The sequence below is a fragment of the Manis javanica genome, chromosome 4, assembly GCF_040802235.1.
Source record: "Manis javanica isolate MJ-LG chromosome 4, MJ_LKY, whole genome shotgun sequence".
In the NCBI taxonomy this organism is placed as follows: Eukaryota; Metazoa; Chordata; class Mammalia; order Pholidota; family Manidae; genus Manis; species Manis javanica.
Window position 1 is genome coordinate 75934859 of NC_133159.1, and position 24803 is coordinate 75959661.

Genomic DNA, 24803 nt, shown 5'->3' on the forward strand with positions numbered 1-24803 from the left:
CAAGGCTCTTCTGCTTCATTCCATTGAATATATCATGCCAGTCCCTTCTGGCCTGTTTCTGTAAGTTTTCTGTTGAGAAATCTGATGATAGTCTGATGGTTTTTCCTTTGTATGTGATATTTTTTCCCTCTCTAGCGGCTTTTAAATGTCTTTCTTTATCCTTGATCTTTGCCATTTTAATTATTCTGTGTTTTGGTGTTGTCTGCCTTGGTTCCCTTGTGTTGGGAGATCTGTGAACCTCCATGGCCTTAGAGACTATCTCCTTCCCCAGATTGGGGAATTTTTCAGTACTTACCTCCTTAATGACACTTTCTGTCCCCTTTTCTCTCTTCTTCTTCTGGTACCCCTATAATGTGAATATTGTACTGTTTGGTTTGGTCACACAATTCTCAATATTCTTTCATTCTTAGAGATTCTTTTTTCTCACTCTGCCTCAGCTTTGTATTCCTCTTCTCTAATTTCTGTTCCATTTACCATCACTTCTACTACATCTAATCTGCTTTTAAATCTCTCCATTGTATGTTTCATTTCAGATATGGAATTTCTTAATGATTGAATCTCCATCTTAAATTCATTCCTGAGTTCTTGAATATCTTTCTGTACCTCCATCAGCATGTTTATGATTTTTATTTTGAAGTCTCTTTCAGGTTGATTGGTGATTTCAGTTTCCTTTGGCTCTTTTTCTGGCGTTTGTGAGATTTTGGTCTGAACCATGTTCTTTTGATATTTCATATTTCTGTGTGGTGCCCTCCATTGCCCAGAAGCTCCAGTCTATGGAGCTGCTCAGCCCCTAGAGTGAGGTTGGGGGTTATAGGGGAGTGGAGCTGGTGCCTGGGGGGAGGAAAGATTTGTTTCTTGATTCCCATCTGCTGTGCCTGTCTCCTGTGTCAGAGCCAGGGGGCTGAGTACACACAGGTGTAAGCCTCTGTGCTTTGTGTCTCTAGCTGTTGTAGGCGGGGCCTCCCTCTGTCTGGCCTGACGCTAGCGCAGTGACTGCCAGTTTGCGATCCAGTGCTGTCATGCCAGGAGGAAAGCTCGGCAGGCTGCATATCACAGTGGGGGTCCTTGGATCCAAGTATCTAGCAAGGGGGATGGAGCGCCTGAAGCTCCTCAAAGTTCCTAATCTGCTGGACAGAGTGCTCCCAGACAACCTTGTCCCCCATCTCTTCTCCCGCACAGCAAACTCCATGCAAACCCCGCCCCTTCAGCAGCCCTCTCGCTGCTTGGAAGCCTCTCAGACCACCTGCCTTTCCCTTGTCCCAGAGTGGCCGGGTGTGGATCCCCCTCCTCCACAAACGGCTGGAATCTGTCTCTCAAGCACTCTGCCTGTCCCAGCTCTTCATCCGCCAGAGCACTACTCAATGTAGGTTTCTGTTGGCAAAGCAGATCTCCAGGGCTAGGTGTTCAGCAGTCCCAGACTTCCATCTACTCCCTGCTCTGTTTCTCTTCCTCCCACTGGTGAGCTGTGGTGAGGGTAGAGCTTGGATCCCGTCCGATCAAGGCTTTGGTATGTTACCCTGTTTCGTGAGGTCTGCTCTGGTCGTAAGGTCTGTATGCAGTCTGCTTCAGCCTTCTTTCCTGTTGCTCTTTTAGGGTTAGTTTTATTAAGTGTATATTCTCACTCTCTGTGGTTTTGGGAGGAGTTCTCTGTCTCACCTCTCATGCTGCCATCTTGAATCTCAACCCACAAGTTAGGTATTCTACACCTGAAATTAAAACTTAACTGGTGTCTCGGACCTCACAGGCCACCCTTTCTGTGATGCGCAGGCCAGGCCCTGCCAGAGGCATCTGGGGCGGAGCTGAGCCCGCCAGGGAACAGTCCATAAGCCCGTCTGCCCTGTGGGCCCCCAGGGGTCAGGTGGTGGGCAGAGCTGACCTCACTGCGCTGTTCTGCTCTCCCAACCCGTTCTGGGCCCACACGCCGTGCTGCCGGCCTGGGGCTGCAGATCATCTACCCTGCAGAGGGAGGCTCCATGCCCAATGAGCAGATGCCCTCGCAGCAGGAGCACATGGGTGGGAAGTGGCCACGCCTTCCGTTTCCAAGCCCCTCTAGGCGTTGCAGTCCAAGATACTTGTTTTAAAATTCAGTGCTTTTAGATAATTTGTTCATGTTTATGTATAGATAAATAGCATAATAATTAGAATTATGGAAATCAAATCTGGGAGTACTCTAGTGTAGTTAGTAATCCTTGATGAACATCAGAATTACCAAAAGATAATTTTTAAATTTACATGCACTGGTTCACCCCTGTTCCCTATATCCTCATTTAGGGTGGAGCCAGAACATCTATCTTATAAGAAAGGCCTCACCTATGATTGTGATTCAAACTCTTTTCTTGGGTATTGTATTTATTGCTGGAGGTATTACTGAAGAAGTGATATGTCAAGTTACATAGAATCCTCTTTGTAAGGACAAAAGGAAGAAATTTTTCATGGTCCTTGATACCAAGAAAAGCTGTGTTTCTTCTAGAAAATTTGCTTTTAATATTCTGGACATTATGACTTTTAGAGATGGTTTACAATGTTAAAAATTGACAGCCACTCTGAAAATGGAATTAAGAAAATAATTTCATTTATATTAGCATCAGGAATAATAAAATACTGAGGAATAACTTCAACAAAAATGCAAAGCTTATACTTTGAAAACTATAAAGCATCATTGAAAAAAATTAAAGAAGATCTAAGGAAGTGAAAAAACAGACTTAACATTGTTAAGCTAGTAATACTTACCAAACTGATCTACAGATTCAGCATAATCTCTATCAGATTTCCATCTGATTTCTCTGCAAAAATTGACAATTTGATTATAAAATTTATGAGGAATTAGCTAAATAGCCAAACAAAAAGCCAAAACAATCCTTAAAAAGAGAACCAAGTAGAAAGACTCATAAAACTTCATGATTTCAAAACTGAATACAAAGCCACAGTAATCAAGACAGTGTCGTACTTGAACAAGGACAGATAGATGAGTGGAATAGAATTGAGGGTCAGAAATAAACTTATAAATCTATGGTTAACTGGTTTTCAAGGATGCCAAAATTATTCAGTGGGGAGAGAAAATAGTCTTTTTTCAACAGGCGGTGCTAGGACAACTGGATAGATGTATGCAAAAGCTAAAATACAAGACCTAAATGCAATAACTAAAATTTCAAAGGTGTTTAAAGAAAACAGGGGTAAATCTTCATGCCTTTGGAATTTGGCAAGGAATACTTAGATGCGACACTGAAAGAATGAGCAACAAAGGAAAAATATAAACTGGACTTTATCAAAATTAAAACTTCTGTGCTTCAAAGAACACCATCAAGAGAGTGAAAAGACAACATACAGAGTGGGAGAAAATGTTTGCAATTCATGTATCTAGAAAATTATACAGTAGTATTATGCAGTGGTCAGATCTTAAATGGAGCAACATGTCCATATCTAGGCAACAGATTTTTAAAACGACTTTAAATAATATACAAAAGCATTAAAAATTAAATTCAATAATTGATAATAATTACCTGCTTTCCACTTACTAGACTCCAAGAGACTTGTATCTAGAATATGTAAAGAATTTTTACAACTCAGTCCAGTTGAAAAGTAAGCACAACAGCTGATTAGATATTTTTCCAAAAAAGACACACAAATAGCCGAAAAACATGAAAAAATGCCTAACGATTAATTATTAGGGAAGTGTAAATAAAGACCAAGATGAGATATTACTTCATACCCACCTTAGCGAGGATAGGAGAAATCAGCTTTTATACACTGGTAGTGGGAATGTAAAATGGTGCAGTCACTTTGGAAAACAACCAGGCAGTTCTTCAAATGATTAAACAATTACCACATGATCTAGCAATTCTACTTTTGGATCTAAATCCAAGAGAAATTAAAACATATGTCCATACAAAAACTTACATACAGATGTTTATAGTGGCATTATTCACAGTAGCCAAAAGGTAGAAACATCAGTTGTTTAATAAACAGATGGTATGTCCATATAAGGACTACTTTTCAGCTGTAAAAATGGTATGAGGTACTGGTAGATGCTACAACTTGGATGGACCTTGAAAAGATTATGCCAAGTGAAAGAAGTCAGTCACAAAAGCCCACATTTTAAGTGTTTCTTCTCATGTGAAAGTCCAGAGTACAGAAATCCAAAGAGACAAAAAGTAGGTTAATGGTTGCCTTGGGGCATGGGATGTATATGGAGTAATACCCAAAGCCTGCTGGGTTTCTTTGTGAGTTTGAGTTGATGAAAATGATCTAAAATTGATTATGGTGATGTTTCCACATATCAGTGAATATACTAAAATCCATTGTATTTATGCCTTTTAGATGGGTGAATTGTATGTGATTTATTTCTCAAGCTTTTAAAAAAAAATTCAGAGCCAACTTACTGTTAATATTTTGTTATTATTCTACTTTTTAACTTCATAATGTATCACTAAAGGAAATCAAGTGCATTTGATCAAATTAGAGTAAGTCATTACATAAATTAAAGCTAAGAAAATGTGTTTTTCTGTGTTCTTTCTGAAAACATACAATAGCAAAATAATATACAGAAGATATTTTGCCTATTTTTGAGTAGTTCAATACATGAAATTATTTTTTGTTTTTGAATATATTTATTTTTGCTTTGGTGACTGAGAAGTGTTTTGTCCTTTCAAGTTAGGTGATATTGCAGGCATGTAAAAATTACTCTCTTATTTAGAATTAATATTTGATCATTTAATTAAGTCAGGACTGAAGAAGGTTTAAAAAATTGTAATAAATTAATATTCCAAGTTTTCTGATCAAATTTTTCAAGTTTTTTATGCCCATTTAAAAAAGATCTATTGAGCATTATAGTGATTTATTAGAATGTATTCCTTTAATGTTGGAGGTGTTAAGTTGTGATAGCCTTTAAATAATTATTAGAGGAGAAGAGAAGCAAGGAGGCCTAGATAAGTCCTAGTTCATTTCAAAATGGTATTTTTTATTACACATTTTTGGGTACTGACAGAATGTTTTGTTTCTTGAATTTCATTTCCACTTGAATTGCTTAAGAATTAATACATGTATCCAATTTGATAAAAGTGGAGATTACAGTAATCATTAATAATAGTAAGCTAACACTTAAACTGAGGGCTTACCGTGTACTAGGCATTGTGTTAAAGGGTGTATCATACATTACTTAACGTAATTCTCACATCAGCCTCTGTAGGGATGCATATCAAACCCTCTACAGCTGAGAAAACAGGCACAGAATTAATGTATCATTTGAAAAAAATAACTGAATTTGCAAATGTTAGATTTTTTTCCCCTCAAAATGTATGAACTGTAACATAAAACCCAGGAAAGGTTTCAAAGCTATTCATAAATCTACCTTCCTGCCATGCTTTGCAATTGATACCTATACTGTTTAATAAAAAAGAGCAATATTCTGGAATTCTACAAACATGATCCCAAGTTAGTGGAATATGTATTGTGGGGATACCTTTTATACTTTGTTAATGGTTAGATTGTTATTCACCACTCTAGGTATTACTAGAATAGGCAATTCAGTTGATCCTCTCTCTTGGGGCAGATTTCAAAGATATATTTTGCAATTAAATTAAATAAATACTGCAACATTTGATAAACTGATTTGCCTTTAAATCAGATATGTGTGATTCAACCTTTTTCTTTTTTAACAAAACTTGAGAATATAGCTAAGAATGAGGCTGAAATTCTATAGTCAAATCGGGCTCTCAGTGTCACATGTGAGGTGGGCATATCTGTTTAGTATTCAGAAATACAAGGTCTTGCTACACTGTAGTATAGACTATGATTTGTTGAAAAGCAGTAGGAAAGGAACCATATTCTGTCATTTGGGGGTACAGTGTATCATGAAAGGCAAAGAAATTACTTGTGGTTTAAGGTCATATACAAGTGGATTTCCATAGAGTGAAGATTTGGGGGAAACTGAATAAGGATATTGAAAATAGTTAATAAAGTATGAATGTACATTTAAGCTCTTATAAAATGAAAATCAAAATAATTTTAAGGTACTGATTTTATATAATTTTGAAACATCCCACTATATATGTAGTAAGTGGTTAATAAATATTCACTGTCAAATTTATGAATCCCCAGGTGTTCATGATTTTGTATTAGATATTTTACCAAAGGCAATCCAAACGGGTAAGCAATGCATAAAAGGAAAATTTAAAGGCAGATAAGTTTTTTAGTCTAAAGTTAAATTGTATTATAAAAAGAACCTGCTCACAATAAGATACCACTTCACACTGTGTAAAGTGTATGGCAATAATGAAAAAGAGGTGTTGGCAAACTGGACAGCTACATGCAAGAGAATGAAACTGGATTATTGTCCAACCCCATACATAAAAGTAAACTCAAAATGGATCAAAGACCTGAATGTAAATGTAAGTCATGAAACCATAAAACACTTAGAAGAAAACATAGGCAAAAATCTCTTAAATATAAACATGAGCAACTTTTTCCTGAACGCATCTCCTTGGGCAAGGAAAACAAAATAAAAAATGAACAAATAGGACTATATCATGGTAAAAAAAAGCTTCTGTACAGCAAAGGATGCCATCAGCAGGAAAGGCCTCCTACAGTATGGGAGAATATATTTGTAAATGACATATTGGACAAGGGGTTAATATCCAAAATATATATAGAGAACTCACATGCCTCAACACCCAAAAAGCAAATAACCCTATTAAAAAATGGGCAGAGGGTATGAACAGACACTTCTCCAAAGAAGAAATTCAGATGGCCAGCAGGCACATGAAAAGATGCTCCACATTGCTAATTGTCAGGGAAATGCAAATTAAAACCACAATCAGATATCACCTCACACCAGTTAGGATGGCCAACTTAGAAAAGACTAAGAACAACAAATGCTGGTGAGGATGTGGAGAAAGGGGAACCCTCCTACACTGCTGGAGGGAATGTAAACTAGTTCAACCATTGTGGAAAGCAGTATGGAGGTTCCTCAAAAAACTGAAAGTAGAAATACCATTTGACCCAGGAATTCCACTCTTAGGAATTTACCCTAGGAATGCAGGATTCCAGTTTGAAAAAGACATATGCACCCATGTTTATCGCAGCACTATTTATAGTAGCCAAGAATTGGAAGCAACTTAAGTGTCCATCAGTAGATGAATGGATAAAGAAGAGGTGGTACACATACACAATGCAATACTATTCAGCCATAAGAAGAAAACAAATCTTACCATTTGCAACAGCATGGATGGAGCTAGAGGGTATAAACTCAATGAAATAAGCCATGCAGAGAAAGACAAGTACCAAATGATTTCACTCATCTGCGGAGCATAAGAACAAAGCAAAAATTGGAGGAACAACACAGCAGCAAACTCACAGAACCGATGAACGACTACCAGTTACCAAAGGGAAAGGAACTGGGGAGGGTGGATGGGAAGGGAGGGAGAATGGGAGTAAGTGACATTACGATGAGCACACACAACATGGGGCATGTGCACGGGGAAGGCAGTATAGCACAGAGAAGAGAAGTAGTGACTGTGGCATCTTACTATGCTGATGGACAGTGACTGTAATGGGGTGTGTGGTGGAGACTTGATAATTGGGGGTATCTAGTAACCACAATGTTGCTTATGTGATTGTTTATTAATGATACCAAAATAAAAAAATCCATATATAAAAAAATTTAAGAAAACAAGTGTTGGTGATGATGTGGAGAAATTGGAACCCTTTCACATTACTGGTGGGAATGTAAAATGATGCAGCTGCTGTGGGGAACAGTTTAGTTGTTCCTCAGATAATTAAAGATGATCCTATGACACAGCAGTTCCATTTCTAAGGATATAGGTATAAAAATTGAAGTTTTCAAAAAAACTTGTAATCAAATGTTCATAGCACCATTCACAAAACACAGAATGTGGCAACAATCCACATTTCATCAACAGATGAATGGATAAAAAAGAATATCTCCAAACAATGGGATATTCAGCCACATAAAGGAAAGACATACTGATACATGGTACAACATATGATGAACCTTGAAAACGATGCAAAATAAAAGAAGCCAGACAGAAAAGGCTAGGCCACATATTGTACTATTCTGTTTATATGAAATATCCAGAATAGGGCTATCAATAAAGGTAGAAAGCAGATTAGAAGTTACCAGGGACTTGGGGAAAAGGTAATTTGGGAGTGACTGCTTAATAGGTATGGAGTTTCTGTCTGGTGATGAAAAAGCTCTGAAACTAAATAGTGCTGATGGTTGCACGACACTGTGATGTGTTTTGATGCCATTGAATTATTATAGACTCTGAAATGGTTAAAATGGTAAATTTTGAACCATGTATTTTATTACATTTATTTACATTAAAAAGGTCTTTTTTTTGAAGGTGACCTGCCTTTAGAGTTTTTACATATAAAAAATTTTGAGGAAGTTGCTATAATATATACAAGTTTTCATATCCAGGGCTCTCCAGTATTCACTGAAGTTAATTTTCATACAGGGTCAGGTTACTTTAGTGTTTCCCAAACTGGTATTCATAATGATTTTAGGTAATATGGATATTATTTCTTAAAATGAGGAGAAGAAAAAGTGGGCATATTAGGAAGAGTTGTATTTGTTGTATTTTCAAAAATATATGTGGTTTTGGGAGGAGATTTCTGCTGCTTTACTCATGCTGCCATCTTGGCTCCGCCCAGCTGAAAAGTGGGGCATATTAAATAAAAGAAAAATACTTTAAAAGCAAATAACCACATGCCTGCACTCCTGTGGGCCGAGTGCTGGGGCTCAGCTGCTTTCTGTTAACATTTCAGTTTACTACAGACATAGACCCTTAAAACACAAAGAGAAACAAATTAAAAAAGGCAAATAACCACATAGATGAGAATTAAATATGGCAGATTTCATGATGAAGGTATTCAAATGAATGGAGTTCCAGAAATACTGGGTAATATTAAACTGATTTTCCTGTTAAGTTCAATTTAGATTATTATCATCAAATAAACCTTGTATGTCTGTACTTTATGAACTGGGAACTATAAAGGGGAAAATGATTGTAGCTTTGGCTTTTTTGTCCAATATTCTAGCAAAAACTGATCCTAAAAATGAAGAAGAAGAAAAGCGACGTATCGAGGCTCGGCGAGAAAAACAAAGGCGCAGAAGAGAAAAAAACAGTGAGAAATACGGAGATGGATACAGGTTTGTGCTTATTTTAGCAGAGCCTGAAAATTGGGCTTATTAAAAATGAGTTTCTTACAAAAGACAAATATATCCGATGGGATATAAAAAAATTCCTGAGAGTCAAATGAAAAGGTTTGATGAAAGATATATACGAGTGCCCTTGAGCTTTTATACTTATATGTTATCACCACTTAGAAAATATAAGAAGAGTCCCATTCATAATGATAATCCCAAAATACAAAGTACCCAGGTATGTATAGTATTCTTAAAAAGAAATACATGTCATAACAAGGAAAACCACAGTCTTCTTGAGATTTGACTATATGGAAATATACTGATATTCTTGGATAAGAAAACTAAACATAAACATATCAGGTCTTCCCAGTGTTGATTCAAGGAAATTCTGAAAAAGAGTAAATGAGTAGGTATTAACTTTTCTAGATATTGAAACATTAGTAAGTTGTAATAGTTAGAAATACGTGGTGGTGTGAAAAAGTAATCAGTGTATCAGAATTATTAATGTGTAAACATACATTATATGTAAGAATGTTAAATATAATATAGAAGATATTGCAACTGAAAGGGGAACTGCTTAACAAGAATAACCAGAAAAGTAATTCAGATCCTCTTGAACCAATGTGGATGAATCCAGATAGGTTAAAGAACTAAAAAAATGGGAAATAACAGGAAAATGAAATCGAATATTTTAATCACTGCAAGAACTTTTTTCTTAGGCTTAAAAATTAGAATAAATTACAAAGGAAATGATGAGATTTGTTTTAAAAAGTTTAAAACTTGAAAGCAAACAGACTTGGAAAACATAAACCTGAGAAATAATTAATATCTAAGTTAGGTAACCATCACCCAACCAGAACATTTTAAAAGTAAGGGAAGATTCCTGAAACACAATTTGGTGAAGGAACAATAATAGCTAGTTAATAATTTTAAAGAAAGTGTTGAAACTTACTGTTAAGTTAAATAAACTGAAACTTCATATAATATGGCATTTCATTAGGAGAAAAATGATTTACTAAGATACAGTTAAAGAACACTTAAAATTTGCTGGTGACAGTATAATATGGTTATAACTAATGGGAAGTGATTTTGCAGTTTTAAAAAAATCTTGACTTTTTTATACTCAGTTTATACTCGCATTCCCCAAGAAAGTAATCTAAAAATATAAAAAGAAATTTAATCTAAAAAGACATCCATAACATTATTTATAATAACTCCAACCATGAAACATATCAGCAGCATAGAGTGATTAAGTATTTGTAAGACTGAACACATCCCTTCATGGGCTCTTAGGCTGTTGTTAAAAATGAAGATTGTAAAGCCTGTAATAACATGGAGAAAATGCAGGCAAAATAGGAAAATATATATGTAAGATGTGAAATTATACATAGATAAAAGACTAGGAAATTTTTTTAAAAGGATAATAATTGATTTTTTTTTCATCTTTGTTCTCTGAAATATGCCTAGGTTCTGCTTATGCTTAGAAAACAAAGAATATAAAATTTAAGAAGTAAATTCATTGTATTCCCTACTCAAAATGGAGTTTTGCTTTTTTAAAAGTTCATTTGCTCATGTAGAATAAAGAGAACAAAATATTTCACTTCAGTGAATTTTCTAGATGTCTAAAACTTTGTCTTAGTCAAAAGAGAACATTTTAAGAGGAGAATCTGCAAACCTTCCCATGGAGATATTTTAAAAATAAGAGTTTCCTTCCATATTAAATAGGATACTCTGTGTTAATACTTGGTTTTAATATATACATTGTTTTATTCATGTAAAATATAGTAAAAGAAATTCAGTTGCACCTAAATTTCCATGTTTTTGTTTAGACAGCCTTTGATTTTAGTCTATTATGTTTTACTTGTGTAATCTTTGCATCTAGCTTTAATGACCTTTTCCTATGCTCTTTTTGGTTTGTTATTCCTTGTTGGGACCTGAGAAACAATAGGATTAAGCTTATTAAAAATTAACCCATAAAAGGAAATTCAAGTTTTAAGAGGTAGCTATTTTTGGTCCTTGTGAGTATCTCTCCCACTGTGCTATATTTTGTTCTTTTGACAAAGGTAATGGGCTTAGCTACTTTGGTGCAGAAAAAAATTGAAACGAACTCTGTATCAAATGTGTAGGAGTCCAAAAAGATGATTTCACATTCTAAGATTAACTTTTCTATTTAATTGTCCTATGAATAGTTTCCCCATTAAAAACTGTGTATTTGGATATGACATATCCATGTTAATATAATAAATGTAGTGATTTGGAGAAACTGAACTTTCATTTAGCTGTTTGCTGCATAACTCTAAATATAAACTTGATGATATAACCAAAAAATTGTCAATTCAATTAAGTTGTAATTTTAAAATAGTCTTAAATTATTTAAATTTGCCAGAGCAGTTTTACTTTGAGTTATGAGGATAAGAGATTGACAGTAAATAACTATTACATGTGAGAGGTGTAGACAAACACAGAATGTAGTGAAGAGTGCCAAAGAGAAGTATAAAATGGTCTTACAGGAGATAACTTCTAAATAGAAATGCAGGCAGATCAGGGAAATGGGCAAAGGTGGTATTTCGACTGATTGAGAAGTGGTAGTTGTTAGGCAGCCCAGGTAGAGGGCATGGCTTGAAGTACAAGCAAAGAAACAGGAATCTTTCATTGATATTCAGGAAATGGAAAGATGTGTGGATTGAAAATGACTCTAGTGAGGTGAAAGATATAATCTAATTTAAACATTTAATGGAGACATAATATGTGCTAGATAATGCTGAAGGTATTAGTGGTTAAAGCCAAAAAGGAGAGATTAAGAACTTTCTTAAATGGCATCTGAAAATGTTTTGACCTTGTTTTTTGAGCCTTAAAAGAGCCAGTGAAGTCTTCTGAGCAGTAATGTGCTCTAGTCTCGTTTAGGAAGTAACAGTATTAATTGAATAATTACTATGTATCAGGAACTCTTCTAAGGCTTTATATTTATTTTTAAAAATCTTAATGATACTTCTATGAGGATTCTTACCTCATTAAGATAAGAAAACAGCCCAAGGTCACACAAGGGGGCTAGAATAAACCTAGTAGTAAGCTTCAGATCCCATATTAACCAGGAAAATAAATACAATAGTAGTGTAAGGAATTATTTAGAAAATGGAGATTGGAGGCAGAGAAGCCAATCAGGAAACTCTTGTCATAATTCAAGGGAAAGGAAATAAGAATACATAATACAGGAACAATTAAAAAGGAATAAAAGGGGAAATTTTCTGCAGTGGCTCCTGAGCTTCTAAATGTGTGCATTTGTCCAGTTCAGGCCTTTTAATCATCCTGAAGTCTTTCAGGGGTAGGACTTGATCACCTAAGACCTCCAAAGGAGTGAATTACTGTTGGTGTTCCATGGGGCGTTGTTGGTACTATCTTAGTGGTTTGGAAGTTTGTGGATCAAACAGTGTAAGTGGTGGAACTTTGGAACTTGGTATGTCTTGGGGTTAACTTTGGCTTTATAACTGGTCTGGGCTTGAAGTGGATAGTTTAGGATTAGATTCACTGATTTCATCTTTCATTCTCAGAAGTCCCAGGGTTGGCCAGAAATACAAAGTGGTTTAATGACTATTGTCCAAATAGGTACTTAAAGAAATACTGTTTCATCTATTTATTCTTTTTTTTCCTTTGATGTAAGTGAAATTTAAATCAACCATAAAATGGAAGAAAGGAAATCCTTTATCCTTGTAAAATTAATTTCATTGTTATAGTCTTATGAACTCCTTCTAAGTAAATAAGGTAATATTTAAAGAAAAACTTTTTTTCCCTTATAGAATGGCATTCACATGTTCATTTTGTAAATTTCGAACATTTGAAGAAAAAGATATTGAACTGCATCTGGAAAGTTCTTCACACCAGGAAACATTAGATCATATTCAGAAACAAACCAAATTTGATAAAGTAGTTATGGAGTTTTTGCATGTAAGTAGCTGTTTTTGAAGTGAAAAGCACTGTATCAGACATTTGAATTTCTTGTATTTTCATAGTTCCCTGTCTCACATTTTATGTTTCTAAAAATTTACTATTTACTTAGAAAAAGAGTTGCTTTAAAATTAGCCCAGAACTGGATTTGAATTCCCCTGTAGTAGATTTTAGATTTGTTATTTGAGAGACTTGTACATCTCTCAGTTTCCAGCAGAGATGTCAGTAAAAGAATTCCTTTCACAAATATTTATTGATGCAGAATCAGCTATTATCCTTTGAGAGTACAGGTGCCACACTTTGAAAGCACAGCAACTAGCTGTTGTGCTGGGTACTTTGACTCATTATTTCATTTGCGCCTCACAGCAAATTCTTTTTACTATGAAAGATGATGCTCAGAGCAGTTTAGTGATTCTTCTCAGTTAGCAGCAGTCTGAATTTAGAGCCAGAGCTAATGTCCTTGGCTTAGTCATGTCCTTCTAAGTAAATAAGGTAATATTCAAAGAAAAACTTTTTCCCTTATAGAATGGCATTCACATGTTCATTTTGTAAATTTCAAACATTTGAAGAAAAAGATAATGAACTGCATCTGGGAAGTTCAACAATTTTTTTTGAATATTTACGAAAGGTGGTATGCAGGCACTGAAGACACAGGTGCTGTGCTCAGTGAACTAATAATACTTGGAAATAGAATATACTCACAGATGACAGGGGAGGATAGTTGGCACTGGGGATGTGTAAGGAAGTGAGTAGCTGGATGTACATACAATTAATTTGAGCAAAAGAGATGGAATTGTTAGGAGGTTAGAAGTACAGTGATCATCCACTACTCTATATTCTTGCAGAACTGTGTACCTTAGTTAAAATTTTTCTGTAACCTTGTTCCTTAACTGTTTCCTAACTGTAATGTAATGAAGGACTTAAGTACTCACCTGTTCTGCCTCTTGAGTATTTTAGCTGTCTTTGCTCCTTGTCTATATGCCTAAAATACATTTTGAAACTGAATACTTCTTGTAGTCTCCTAGTATTTTATGACAGTTTTTCAACTAATTGTAACGTCTTGAAAACAGGTGTTAGTTCTTTTATACAAGAGACATTGTTATTTTCCACTGGACAGGCATTATGTGTGGCATATGTAGATGCTCACTAAAAACTGTTTAGATTCTTCCTATTGTATTTTATAGGAATGTATGGTGAATAAATTCAAGAAAACATCTATTCGTAAGCAACAGACAAATAATCAAACAGAAGTAGTCAAAATAATTGAAAAAGACGTCATGGAAGGTAAGTATTTAAACAAATTGTTTTAGAGATTTAAATGTCTGTTTCACACTCCATCTCCTACTCCAGTGTGCATGGTGCCCACTAGAGTGACAGAGCACACAGTCATCTGTGATGACCCTGAATGCACTAGAGGGGATGGACTCCTTTGACTTCCTGTTTTCACGTTTACAGATTTAGCTCTCCCTACCCTTATATCTTTCACTTGAGTGTTAGAGGACAAATCAGCTTTTCCTCCAGATAGAAGACACTTTTCTCTCGTCTCTCTTATCCCTTCTTATTTTGAGGACTTTTGCTCAAATAGTGAATGTTTCTGTTTTTCAGTCTTTCCTTCTCTTTTGATTCCACCTCTGAAACCTATGCTCTTATCTTTAACAAAAACAAAACCCAACCAAACAAAAACAAAAAAATTCCAAAGGAACAAAAGAAAAAAAATAGACACTAGTTTCCCTAAAAACATCTGCTTCTCAGTTTAAACAACCAAACATCTTAAGCATAGTCATCACTACTCTCTGTCGCCTCACTTGTTATTTATTACTTCACCCACAGGAGACAACTTTCTGCCACCTTTAGTCTACTGAGACTGCTCTCATGGAGGTTGCCAGTGCCAACTTCAGTTCTTTTGACTATCTATCTTCTGTAACAATTTTCACTGATAACTCTATTTCAGTAAATCTGTTTTCTCCCTTGATTTCTATGGTATCTCAAGTCCTGATCTCTTTATTCCCTTGTCATTTTTCACTCTGCTTTTCTTTCTCTACCAGGGTTTTAGAAATTGGTATTTTCCAGTATTCTGTCATTAATCTCATTATCACCTCTCTTTATATTCCTTCTTGATGAATTCATTTACTTACAGAGCTTAAATTAATATCTATATGTTGATTACTTATACATCTGTATCTCTAGCACAGATCTCCTGAACTCTAATCTCATATACATCCAACTGCCTTGTCACCTGTCTGAAGCAGTCTCACAAAATGAACACACTCAAAATAAATATTCTCTCTTTGAGCATCTCCCACCCAATTAAAAAAAAATAAAACAAAAACTCAACGAATAGCTTCTTACTCTTATCTGTGAAAGTGACTCCAACACCAAAGTCAGAAGTATGATGTTAATCCTAAATATTTTTACTTTACTCTCTCTCTGTAGCATTGTGTCATAATGTTTGTCTTTCAAATATCCATCAAGTTTGTTTCTACACCTCCCCTTTAAATTTTGCATTTGCTCAAATCTTTGTTCTCTTGACAACGAAATATTTTCCTAATTAGTTTCCTTTGGTCTTTTTTATCTCTAATTCTACTTGGTTTCATTACTTCAGGGTTTTCCAGTGGCTCCCGCATTCCCTTCAGGGTGAAGTCCAGATTCCAAGGCATGGGACACAAAGCTCTCCATGTCTAGTCCCTGCTCTTTTTCTCTTTTGCCCCTTTATATTCTGTGCCCTAGCCATATTGATTACTTGGCAATTCCCAGAAGGTGCCATTTTCTTTGACATCTATGTCTTGCATATAGTTAAACCTTTACCTGCAGTAAACTTCAGTCACCATTTGAAGATCCAACATTTATTTTGTTCCTTATGAGTTCAGTTTTAACATCTTTTCCCCATCCCTGCCCACCCACATTCATAATCATGGCAATTCTTATTTTACTGCACAATCAACATTTGTTTTCGTTTGTATTACATTTTTTTGGGGTGAACTTACAGGCCTCAGAGCATAATTGTATAACTAATTAGGAAGTACAATGTAATTACATGTTTTAATTTTAATGTTGCCATGTATTTTAAATCTATATATGGAGATTTATGAGATGTAGTTAGAAACACTCAATGTACATACTCTGATCCTTTTTTTGGAAGAAAGGGTATAAATAATCATGGAAACAAAATAGTGGAAGTTTTATCAGAAATAAGATATGTAAATCATTACTTTTCTTACTAGTAAATGGATTTCTTCTGTAGGTGTTACTGCAGATGATCACATGATGAAAGTAGAAACTGTTCACTGTAGTGCTTGCGGTGTGTATATTCCTGCTTTACATAGTTCAGTTCAGCAGCACTTAAAATCTCCTGATCATATCAAAGGGAAGCAGGTAGGTTTTGATCTATTGTAGTGAAGTCATTGAATTGTTCATCAGTCACTTATTGTCCTTTAAAGGCTGTTGTGCTGTCTACTTGTGTATGGTCCTGTTAATCTCATATGAGAACAACTGTAAAGATACCTAGAGAGGCATTGTGGCATAGTGGTTAAGACTGTGGGCTAGAGTGAGAATTCCTGGGTTTGAAGCCTGGTTCAGTACATAATATAAGCAAGTAAATTAACTTTTGTCTGAGTTTCTTTATCTTTAAAATGGCATGGATAATCATTCTACTCTTATGTGACTGCTTAAGGATTAGGTTAATTAAGTATAAAAGGCATTTAAAATAGTGCTTGGCACATAGTAAGCATTCAGGAAATCATAGCTGTTGTTAAACTGTTCTTTTTATTGTTCACATTTTTTTTAGGTTGGTACAGAATATGTTTAGGAGTGTGTGTGTGTGAGTGTGAGAACAAAAAAAGAAAGGAAAAATTTGATTATAACATTTTCTGATGTTTGGGAAAAGTAAATTAAAAACTAGCATTACCAGTGACTATCTATTATATTTTTGAGTAGAATTTACTAAAAAATTCTAGGAAAATTTTTCTTTTTGATTTATGTTTTTCTGCTTCTGTATTGATTGGTTTTTTTAAGTCAAATTTACTTCAAATAAAAAATGTTTATATTGTGAGAAATTGTTTGAAAGGCAAATTAAAAAATTAAATATTAAAGACTTAAGTGTTAAATATGGCATATCTATCTTAAATTCATATTTTCTGTTGAATGAATCGAATGAATCTCATTTAACTCAGACTTTTAGCCACTTCGAACACATAATCTTTTAAAAATCTTTGTCTTTTCTCTTTTATGATATTCTCTTGACACCTTTTGACAACTAAACATTCCATTTTATAACCTTTCCTGTTTTGTATGATACAGTCTTATGCCAGCTACAGTGCAGAGGAAGACTAATTACTCTGGCAATGTGAACAATTCTATTTTGATAGCATGAAAATGAATAGTTGGAGTAGTTGGGGCTGGGTTTCGTGGTTGTAGAGTAGAAAGGAGAGAGCAGTGTCTAGAAGACCTAGACTTACAGTATTTGGTGATTGTTTTTTTTTTAAATTTAATTTTAATTTTTATTTATTTTATCTTATTTTATTTTTTTTTTAGGAGAGCAAGGTACAGGCTTTTATTTAGAGATACAGTGAAAGGACAGAGCTCCCGGCTCACGCCAGGAGTGGGGATAAGAGAGTCCCTTGGTGATTGTTTTTTAATTGAAGCTAATCAACTTACTGCATCTTCGTTGTTTTAATCCATAGGTGATTTAGATTGTGTTCACAGTGGATGTTGCTTTATAGCTTAATATAGCAGAAAGCAAATAATTTAAATATCAGGATGTGAGCGTACAATGCCATTTCAATTAGGGAAATATTTTCATTGCATGGTTCTCAAATACCTCAGCTGTATATTCTATTTTTCATAGGCTTATAAAGAACAAATAAAAAGAGAGAGTGTCTTGACTGCTACAAGCATTCTAAATAACCCAATAGTGAAGGCGCGATACGAACGTTTTGTTAAGGTAAGATTTTTGGGCAAACTTTTTAGGCTACATTGTAATATTTTTATAATTAAATGGTGACATAGTAATTGTGATATTTAAGGATAGTACACCATCAGGAAGAATTCTACTTAATATCTTGCATATAGGTAAACATCGTTTTTCCTAATTGTTGGGATTGGTGGTCAGAGGGAGCAATAAACCATTCCTCTCATCTGCTTTCTAGCTCAGTATGATTTGAGAGATACACAGGAGTCTGATAGGAGATCAAAATGTTAGCTTCTTGATTTTTAAGAAAAGGATGACTTGGAAGATATGTTTTAGGTGTGTAATTACTGTGGACCTTAATATTTCACTCCTACATTAAGGTAGACTTACACACACCCCCACCCCGCCAACGTGTTACTGGTTCAGCTGGACAGCAGCAGGTTTCCTTTGGTTTTCCACACGGCATAGAACAGACTGGAATGTATTCTTCCTGTTGCTAGAAAAACCCTGAAGAGGAGATCCCAAAGGGATTGAGTTGTGAATGCCCATTTTCATCCAAGCATACTAATTGCATAAGTCATTCTTCTTCCTTGGATAAAAGTTAGATGGAAGGCGGGAGATCAGACATGTGCTTCAGAAAAAGCTCCCTCATGGAATTAGGAAGCCAGGAGCAAGGAGGATTGCTCCTACTATCAGGAAACTCAGATGTGGACAATTTAGGTATACCTGGCTCACGTTTCTTTCTCATAACTTTTGCCATGTTATTGGGGTAGTACATCTTTACATAAAATTCTTTTTTGTGTATTAAGAACACTTCATGTACAAACAACAACGTAGGAAATTAATAGAAGTTTTAAGAAGTAAGTTTTTGAGTCTTTATAAAATAATCCTTCATTAAAGTCATCCTAGATTGAAAAGAGCTGTTATGTTGAAGATTTACAAAAGTCTGTTATTTACATTAGTAACAAATATTTATATTATAGATTAGAGAAGTTTTGTTCATTTTGGCTGTTTTGATTAACAGGTACCCTGTGATGAAGACTAATACATACTTAATGGTCATTAACTCATTCCACAATCAACTGACTTCCAAGCTGAATAAATCTCATTTCTTTGTTCCTTGTTGCTGAGGGGCCTATTTTCTGATTTGCTGTACTTGTCACTATTGACTATATTCTTGACACAATTTTTTAAAATCGAATGCAACCCTAATTGAAAATTAATTTTATGGGAGATAGGACATCAGAAAGATGAGAGCATCAGCTAAATTTGGAAAAACTAGGTTATTTTTTTTACGTTTATAATACTTCTATAATATTTTTTTTTTTTTGAGAAGGCATCTCTCATATTTATTGATCAAATGGTTGTTAAGAACAATAAAATTCTGTATAGGGGACTCAATGCACAATCATTAATCAACCCCAAGCCTAATTCTCAACAGTCTCCAATCTTCTGAAGCATAATGAACAAGTTCTTACATGGTGAACAAGTTCTTACATAGTGAATAAGTTCTTACATGGTGAAGAGTGCCAGGGCAGTCATATCACAGAAACTTTTGGTTTGATCACGCATCATGAACTATAAACAATCAGGTCAAATATGATTATTCGTTTGATTTTTATACTTGATTTATATGTGAATCCCACATTTCTCCCTTATTAATTATTATTATTATTTTTAATAAAATGCTGAAGTGGCAAGTAGATGCAAGATAAAGGTAGAAAACATAATTTAGTGCTGTAAGAGAGCAAATGTAGATGATCAGGTGTGTGCCTATAGACTAAGTATTAATCCAAGCTAGACAAGGGCAATGAAACATCCATGGATGCAGAAGATTTCTCTCAAAACAGAGGGGGTGAGGTTCTAAGCCTCACCTCTGTTGATCCCCAGTTTCTCACCTGATGGCCCCCCTGCGACTGTGCCTGTCTTAGGTTGTTCCTCCCTTGAGGAATCTTACCCGTCTCTGGCTAACCAGTCATCTTCCGGGGCCATACAGGGAAATGTAAAGTTGGTAAGTGAGAGAGAAGCCTTATTGTTTGAAAAGGTTAGCATTTTACTTCTTTGCATATTTATGCCCTGTGGCTTCTATGCCCAGCATTTGTCTTGAGGTATCTTTACCACTTGGAAGAATTATGATACTCGGTAATTTTGAAATGAGGCACGAATTCTACTAAAGGGTTGTAATTAGGAAGGAAGAAGAAAAGCTATAGAAGTAGCAGATGGAAGAAAACATGGGAAGATTGATTATTTCTTTGACATATCTTCTTGTAGAGTAACTTAAGCATGTATAGGTTTTAAACTACTAATTAAATTGCGTACACACATTAACATAATAGGTATACAGCTACATAAAAAAAGCAGACCTACAATTACCAGCCATCTCCAGTGAAACCAAGAAAACCAGTTAGGCACTTTAGGCATTTGTGAAAACTTATCTATGATATGGTAGATATTGTCTAACTGAACTTGAACAGTCTGAGAGAAATCAGACAAATTAAAACAACCCATTCCTGGGGACTGTTCACATCCCATAGGTTCTTTTAACAGTAGATAGTCTGTAGTCTCAAGATTTTGGAGCGCTGCAACTTGCACTTCTCTTAATTCTTGGTTGAGTTCCAACAGTATAGATCCAGTCAGATTTGTTGTTTTACTGTATGCACAGGCCAGCTTAGATATCTCCTTCTTCATTTCAATGGCAAGTCCAGGAACTGGTGGGATGACTGCAGCTACAACTGCAGCAGCGCCAGGATCTTTGTTGAAGTTTTTTGATGATCATCTTCTGGAATGACACTTGCAGAGTATGTTGATGTAGGAAGTTCTTCTTCATATCATATCTTAATTCGTTTTCTGGGTAGCCAAATTAGGCTTTGATCCTCTGTATAAACACAAACAAACACTTTGCCCACACGTTGATATGACCTTTCTACCATTTGGAAGAACTTATGGGAGATCACCACACAGGAACTGCTTTTTTCTCTTTTTTTAAAGAGAAAGGAATATTATCAGAAAAATGTACTTCCATAGCTGATCATCTGACACCCTTTAAATAATCAAAATTAAAGATATGTAAAGCATGCATTAATCTTTGATTTGCTGTTAGTTTTATCCTATCAGGGAGTAATCCCCCTTTTCTTTCTCTCTCTTTTTTTTTTTTGATATCATGAATCTACAATTACATGAAGAATATTATGTTTACTAGGCTCTCCCCTATACCAGGTCCCCCCCACAAACCCCATTACAGTCACTGTCCATTAGCATAGCAAATGTTGTACAATCACTACTTGTCTTCTTTGTGTTGTACAGCCCTCCTCTTTCTCCCACCCCCCCATTATGCATGCTAATCATAATACCCCCTTTCTTCTCCCCCTCCTTATGCCTCCCTACCCACCCATCCTCCCCAGTCCCTTTCCCTTTGGTACCTGTTAGTCCATTCGTGGGTTCTGTGATTCTGCTGCTGTTTTGTTCCTTCAGTTTTTCCTTTGTTCTTATACTCCACAGATGAGTGAAATCATTTGGTGTTTCTCTTTCTCCGCTTGACTTTTTTCACTGAGCACAATACCCTCTAGCTCCATCCATGTTGTTGCAAATGGTAGGATTTGTTTTCTTCTTATGGCTGAATAATATTCCATTGTGTATATGTCCCACCTCTTCTTTATCCATTCATCTACTGATGGACACTTAGGTTGCTTCCAATTCTTGGCTATTGTAAATAGTGCTGCGATAAACATAGGGGTGCATCGGTCTTTTTCAAACTTGAGTGCTGCTTTCTTAGGGTAAATTCCTAGGAGTAGAATTCCTGGGTCAAATGGTAAGTCTATTTTGAGCATTTTGAGGAGCCTCCATACTGCTTTCCACAATGGTTGAACTAATTTACATTCCTATCAGCAGTGTAGGAGGGTTCCCCTTTCTCCACAACCTTGCCAACATTTGTTGTTGTTTGTCTTTTGGATGGTAGCCATCCTTACTGGTGTGAGGTGATACCTCATTGTGGTTTTAATTTGCATTTCTCTGATCATTAGCGATGTGGAGCATCTTTTCATGTGTCTGTTGGCCATCTGTATTTCTTTTTTAGAGAACTGTCTGTTCAGTTCCTCTGCCCATTTTTTAATTGGATTTGTTTTTTGTTGAGGTGGGTGAGCTCTTTATATATTTTGGATGTCAAGCCTTTATCGGATCTGTCATTTACAAATATATTCTCCCATATTGTAGGGTGCCTTGTTGTTCTATTGTTGGTGTCTTTTGCTGTATAGAAGCTTTTCAGCTTAATATAGTCCCACTTGTTCATTTTTGCTGTTGTTTTCCTTGCCCGGGGAGATATGTTCAAGAAGAGGTCACTCATGTTTATGTCTAAGAGGTTTTTGCTTATGTTTTTTTCCAAGAGTTAATGGTTTCATGACTTATATACAGGTCTTTGATCCATTTTGAGTTTACTTTTGTATATGGGGTTAGACAATGGTCCAGTTTCATTTTCCTACATGTAGCTGTCCAGTTTTGCCAGCACCATCTGTTGAAGAGACTGTCATTTCGCCATTGTATGTCCATGGCTCCTTTATCAAATATTAATTGACCATATATGTTTGGGTTAATGTCTGGAGTCTCTGATCTGTTCCACTGGTCTGTGGCTCTGTTCTTGTGCCAGTACCAAATTGTCTTGATTACTGTGGCTTTGTAGTAGAGCTTGAAGTTGGGGAGTGAGATCCCTGCCACTTTATTCTTCTTTCTCAGGAATGCTTTGGCTATTCGGGGTCTTTGGTGTTTCCATATGAATTTTTGAACTATTTGTTCCAGTTCGTTGAAGAATGTTGTTGGTAATTTGATAGGGATTGCATCAAATCTGTATATTGCTTTGGGCAGGATGGCCATTTTGACGATATTAATTCTTCCTAGCTCTGAGCATGGGATGAGTTTCCATTTGTTAGTGTCCCCTTTAATTTCTCTTAAGAGTGACTTGTAATTTTCAGGGTATAGGTCTTTCACTTCTTTGGTTAGGTTTATTCCTAGGTATTTTATTCTTTTTGATGCAATTGTGAATGGAATTGTTTTCCTGATTTCTCTTTCTATTGGTTCATTGTTAGTGTATAGGAAAGCTACAGATTTCTGTGTGTTAATTTTGTATCCTGCAACTTTGCTGTATTCCGATATCAGTTCTAGTAGTTTTGGAGTGGAGACTTTAGGGTTTTTTATGTACAATATCATATCATCTGCAAATAGTGACAGTTTAACTTCTTTACCAATCTGGATTCCTTGTATTTCTTTGTTTTGTCTGATTGCTGTGGCTAGGACCTCCAGTACTATGTGAAGTAACAGTGCGGAGAGTGAGCATCCCTGTCTTGTTCCCGATGTCAGAGGAAAAGCTTTCAGCTTCTTGCTGTTCAGTATAATGTTGGCTGTGGGTTTATCACATATGGCCTTTATTATGTTGGGGTACTTGCCCTCTATTCCCATTTTGCTGAGAGTTTTTATCATAAATGGATGTTGAATTTTGTCAAATGCTTTTTCAGCATCTATGGAGATGATCATGTGGTTTTTGTCCTTCTTTTTGTTGATGTGGTGGATGATGTTGATGGATTTTCTAATGTACCATCCTTGCATCCCTGGGATGAATCCCACTTGGTCATGGTATGTGATCCTTTTGATATATTTTTGAATTCTGTTTGCTAATATTTTTTTGAGTATTTTTACATCTACATTCATCAGGGATATTGATCTGTAATTTTCTTTTTTGGTGGGGTCTCTGCCTGCTTTTGGTATTAGGGTGCTGTTGGCTTCATAGAATGAGTTTGGGAGTATTCCCTCCTCTTCTATTTTGTGGAAAACTTTAAAGAGAATGGGTATTATGTCTTCTCTGTGTGTCTGATAAAATTCCGAGGTAAATCCGTCTGGCCTCGGGGTTTTGTTCTTGGGTAGTTTTTTGATTACCATTTCAATTGCTTTGCTTGAAATTGATTTGTTTAACTTTTGTGTTTCTTCCTTGGTCAGTCTTGGAAGGTTGTATTTTTCTAGGAAGTTGTCCATTTCTTCTAAGTTTTTCCAGCTTGTTAGCATATAGGTTTTCATAGTTGTCTTTAATAATTCTTTGTATTTCTGTTGAGTCTGTCGTGGTTTTTCCGTTCTCATTTCTGATACCGTTGATGTGTGTTGATTCTCTTTTTCTCTTAATAAGTTTGGGTAGAGGCTTATGTATTTTGTTTATTTTCTCAAAGAACCAGCTCTTGGTTTCATTGATTTTTTCTATTGTTTTATTCTTCTCAATTTTGTTTATTTCTTCTCTGATCTTTATTATGTCCCTCCTTCTGCTGACTTTAGGCCTCATTTGTTCTTCTTTTTCCAGTTTTGATAATTGTGATGTTAGACTATTCATTTGGGATTGTTCTTTCTTCTTTAAGTGTGCCTGGATCGCTATATACTTTCCTCTTAAGACTGCTTTCGCTGCGTTCCACAGAAGTTGGGGCTTTGTGTTGTTATTGTCATTTGTTTCCATATATTGCTTGATCTCTATTTTAATTTATTCATTGATCCATTGATTATTTAGGAGCATGTTGTTAAGCCTCCATGTGTTTGTGAGCCTTTTTGTTTTCTTTGCAGAATTTATTTGTAGTTTTATACCTTTGTGGTCTGAAAAGTTGGTTGGTAGAATTTCAATATTTTAATTTACTGAGGCTCTTTTTGTGAGCTAGTATGTGGTCTGTTCTGGAGAATGTTCCATGTGCACTTGAGAAGAATGTATATCCTGTTGCTTTTGAATGTAGAGTTCTATAGATGTCTGTTAGGTCCATCTGTTCTAGTGTG

The 24803-nt window shown here is 35.5% G+C and overlaps 1 protein-coding gene across 4 annotated transcripts in view; it reads left to right on the forward strand.

Annotated features, from left to right (window-relative positions):
- ZNF326 (zinc finger protein 326) overlaps window positions 1-24803 on the forward strand; it is a 59636-nt gene that overhangs the window by 28356 nt on the left and 6477 nt on the right. For all 4 annotated transcript variants that reach the window (XM_036998169.2, XM_036998172.2, XM_036998170.2 and 1 more), the window contains 5 exons: window positions 9058-9169; window positions 12961-13108; window positions 14293-14392; window positions 16350-16480; window positions 17952-18047. In XM_036998169.2, coding sequence (XP_036854064.1) covers window positions 9058-9169; window positions 12961-13108; window positions 14293-14392; window positions 16350-16480; window positions 17952-18047 — 587 coding nt within the window. The remainder of the gene's footprint in view (window positions 1-9057; window positions 9170-12960; window positions 13109-14292; window positions 14393-16349; window positions 16481-17951; window positions 18048-24803) is intronic.